The sequence below is a fragment of the Elephas maximus genome, chromosome 7, assembly GCF_024166365.1.
Source record: "Elephas maximus indicus isolate mEleMax1 chromosome 7, mEleMax1 primary haplotype, whole genome shotgun sequence".
Taxonomy (NCBI): Eukaryota; Metazoa; Chordata; class Mammalia; order Proboscidea; family Elephantidae; genus Elephas; species Elephas maximus.
The window spans coordinates 117,316,927-117,321,169 of record NC_064825.1 but is presented as its reverse complement, the minus strand read 5'-3'; the positions used below and the strand labels follow the sequence as shown (position 1 = coordinate 117,321,169).

The 4,243-nt window shown below is 36.7% G+C and overlaps 1 protein-coding gene across 1 annotated transcript; it reads left to right on the top strand.

The window, feature by feature from the left end:
* Positions 1-663: 663 nt before the first annotated feature.
* On the top strand, positions 664-1,605 carry LOC126078930 (olfactory receptor 5M8-like). Its single transcript, XM_049889752.1, has one exon. The coding sequence runs from the start codon at positions 667-669 to the stop codon at positions 1,603-1,605; it is 939 nt and encodes a 312-aa protein (XP_049745709.1). The 5' UTR covers positions 664-666.
* The last annotated feature ends 2,638 nt before the right edge of the window (positions 1,606-4,243 follow it).

The window sequence follows — 4,243 nt, the reverse complement described above, 5'->3', positions numbered from 1 at the left end:
GAAAAGAACCTCTGGTACAACATGCTCTACTTTGCTCAGATTTTCTGGAAATTTCATTTAGGTAAGTGATGGGTATTTATCTGTTTGCTTATTTATTGTTAGTGGTAAAATTTGTGGGAAAAGAAAAAAAGTTGATCTCATATTATGAAGTGAAATGGAAAAAACAAATGAATTATATGTGAAATGGATAGGAAATATAATGCCAAAAACTAAATAAAAAAAAAAAATTAAGGACCAAAGACAGATAAGAGAACAATTAAAAAAAAAAAAAAAAAAAGGACCTGAAGCTGAGTATTTAAATGAGTTTGCTAACTTTTAATTAAGTCCCATTTTTATTAAGGGGCCTGAAGTGGTACAATGGTTAAGCATTTGGCTGCTAACCAAAAGGTTAAAGTTGGAATTCACTAACCAATCCTTGGAAACCCTACGGTGCAGTTCTACTCTGTCTTATAGGGTAGGTATGAGTCAGAATTGACTCAATGGCAATGGGTTTTAATTAAACCTCTATTTCTAATGCCTACTGGTGAAAAATTGGATTCATATAAAAGAAAAGAAAAAAATGCATAGAGGAAAAACAAAACAATATTCTAAGAAAATATGAAAACATTTACCATTTTAAAAATTTCTCTACAGGTCCAAAGTTCTCACTTCCCAACCAAGAAAATTATGAGACGTAACTTTACTTCAGTGAATGAGTTTATTCTTCTGGGACTGACCAGTTATTGGGAATTACAGATTGTCTTCTTCCTGCTATTTCTGGTCATTTACATGGCCACAGTGGCAGGGAATCTGGGCATGATTATACTCATCCATGTCAATGCCCGGCTCCACACACCCATGTACTTCTTCCTGAGCCACTTATCCTTTGTGGATCTGTGCTTCTCCACCAATGTGACTCCAAAGATGCTGGAGATTTTCCTCTCAGAGAAGAAAACCATTTCCTATTCTGCTTGTCTGGTGCAGTGTTATTTTTTTATTGCCTTGGTCCATGTGGAGATCTATGTCTTGGCCATGATGGCCTTTGACTGGTACATGGCCATCTGCAACCCTCTACTTTATGGCAGCAAAATGTCCAAGAATGTCTGTACATCCCTCATCATGGTGCCTTATGTGTATGGAGCTCTCACTGGGCTGATGGAGACCATGTGGACCTACAACCTGGCCTTCTGTGGACCCAATGAGATTAATCACTTCTACTGTGCTGACCCTCCACTGATTAAGCTGGCTTGTTCTGACACCTACAACAAGGAGCTATCCATGTTTGTTGTGGCTGGTTTCAACTTCAGTTATTCTCTCCTTGTTATCCTCATTTCTTACATCTACATATTTCCAGCCACTTTGAGGATTCGATCTACAGAGGGTAGGCGCAAAGCTTTCTCTACCTGTGCTTCCCACCTGACAGCTGTTACCATATTCTATGCAGCTCTTTTCTTCATGTATCTCAGGCCCCCCTCAGAGGAATCTCTGGAACAGGGGAAAATGGTGGCTGTGTTTTATACCACAGTGATCCCCATGTGGAATCCCATGATCTACAGCCTGAGGAACAAGGATGTGAAAGAGGCGCTAACTAAAGAACTATTTAGAAGAAAATTGCCTTTGAAATAAACTTCAGTGCTCCTATTGGCTAGATTTTTTTATTTGTTTGTTTGTTTTTAATTTTATATAGCCTATGAATTATTCTTAGGAAACCCTGGTGCCATAGTGGTTACAAGCTACATCTGCTAATCAAAATGGCAGCAGTTCAAATCCACCAGGCCCTCCTTGGAAACTCTATGGGATAATTCTACTCTGTCCTATAGGATTGCTATGAGTCAGATTCAACTCAATGCCAACAGGTTTTGTTTCGGTTTTGGTATGAATTATTCTTAGGGCTTAATCTAAAAATAATTTGCCCAAACATGAATGGTTGTCTTGAGTGGATAGGGAAGGGAATAAGTCCTTATATTTCCATTCATTCTATTCAATGTTGACACTAGACCAAATTACATTTTCATCTTTATGGAGAAATGGTGTCATTACATGACATGAAGTCATGTATAATTTTTTGCCGCTTAAGAGAAACTGGAGCATGATAGCACCAGTTATATTTTGTAAGAAGTGATTTATTTTCCTCAAACAAGTCACTTAGTATTTCACCTAGGTTAAAGACATTACATTGTAATGTAGTCAATAACATTCTGTGTGGGTTGGCCTCTGGGTATCTCTCTCAGGCCTCTCAAAACATGCTCTGGTGGCTATCTGCATTCCAGTCTCCCTGGCCTTTTTTATTCCCTTAATACAGAACATTATTTATCTTTCTTTTGGGTTTCACATTTGTTCTTCCCTCTGCTCAGAATGTTTTTCCTCATCTCTTATATATCAGAGAAAATTTTCTGAGTTAAATCATATAATATGTTTATAATTATTATATAATATCAAAACTCTATGTGTCACTGTTTTGGGGAACTCGTCACAGCTGCAACTTTACAGTCATGAACCTTTTGATTAGTACCTTAATGTCCCTCACATCCTCAGCTTGTATATTTCATGAGAACAGCGCCTGTATCTGCTTTTGCTAGTACCTTCCAGAAATAAGCACAGTGATTAAAAGAAAAAGTTAATCACTATTGATCAGTTGAATAGAGGGATAAGTTAATATTTTTTTAACATTGTATTAATGTTGTTATTTTGAATTTTTTTATTGTAAGGTTGTTTAATGTATGTTTGATTTAGTTTTAAAATAATAGTTTCAATTATATAGTTATGTTTTGAATTATGTTTCTATGGACACATACGAGGAGCCCTGGTGGCACAGTGGTTAAGTGCTCAGCTACTATCAAAAGTCAGACAGATCAAACCTACCAGCTGTTCCACAGGAGAAAGATGTATTCTGTTCTGTAAAGATGTACAGCCTTAGAAACTGTTTGGGGCAGTACTACTGTGTTGCATAGGGTCACTATGAGTTGGAATTGACTCAGTGGCAATGGGTTTTGGTTTTGGTACATATACAAAATGACTTTAATAACAATTGAAATACATCTTGGGAGGAAGGTCTGTCATCATTTGTTTTTATTTTAAAGGATCTAAGACTTTCATTTCCAACAATGTGGCACAGTATATATATTAAAAATAATTGACTCATAGAGACATAAACGTACAGGGCATAACACAGATTTTAAAAACTTTTAAATATATATCTTAGCTTTCAGGAGAATGATGAAAATCTACAGAGTTTGAAATGGGTTGAGAGTAGAATTATGGGTGGTAAGTTGGTGTTGAAACGAACAGCTTTCCTACGGGTAACCTAAAGCCTCAGAGGTAATGATCTGCATGGGAGATGGGATACAAGTGATGAGCTGTGTCCAAGGCGAGCAGTTGGAACAGAGACGCCTCATGGGGTTAGGATTGCTGTAGAGCTAAAATCTCTGCTCAATTACAGAGTGGAAAAAAAAAAAAAAGGAGTAGTCTGTCTAGGCTTTGATTCATGGAGAAGTTAAAAATCTTATTTTACTAAAAAAACTAGAGTTAGAGCTGCCATAAGACCCAGAAATTCCACTCTTACATACATACCCTAGGGATCTAATAGAAGTGACATGAACAGACACATGCACACCTACGTTCATTGCAGAACTATTCGGAATAACAAAAAGACAGAAACAACCCAAGTGCTCGTTAATGGATGAATGGATAAGTCAAACGTGGTACATACATACAATAGGATATTACTCAGTGATAAACAAAAATGTGTCCCCAACACATCTTACAACATGGATGAATCTGGAGGACATTATGTTGAGTGAACTAAGTCAATCACAAAATAAAAATATTGTATCTCTCATTTTTATGAAATTACATGAATAGGTAAATATGCAGAAACCTATGTTCATTACTGGTTACTGGGGTAGGGGAGAGTGATAGAAATACTCTCTAGTTAATAGTTACTTTTTGTTTATAGAAATGGGAGAAAGATGGCACTGAATATGGGAGAACTTTCCACAGCATGATTGATGAAACTGATATCAATAAGCTGTATGCAGGGAAAAGGGATGAATGAACAAATACTAGTTCTTGCGATAATAACAGCCAAAAATATAAAACAGGGAGTACAGATGATGATACTAATTAGACATAACCAATCACCTCATGGGATTAATGCTCTTGCTTTGGGGGTTTAGGACCATAGTCTCATGGGACAATCCAGTTAATGGGCAAAATAGAGTTCTTAAAGTTTATATTCTACCTCTGAGTATGGTGGACAGTGTCC

Excerpts from the sequence above, each read along its gene's own strand:
- LOC126078930 (XM_049889752.1), top strand. The coding sequence starts at position 667 with ATGAGACGTAACTTTACTTCAGTGAATGAGTTTATTCTTCTGGGACTG.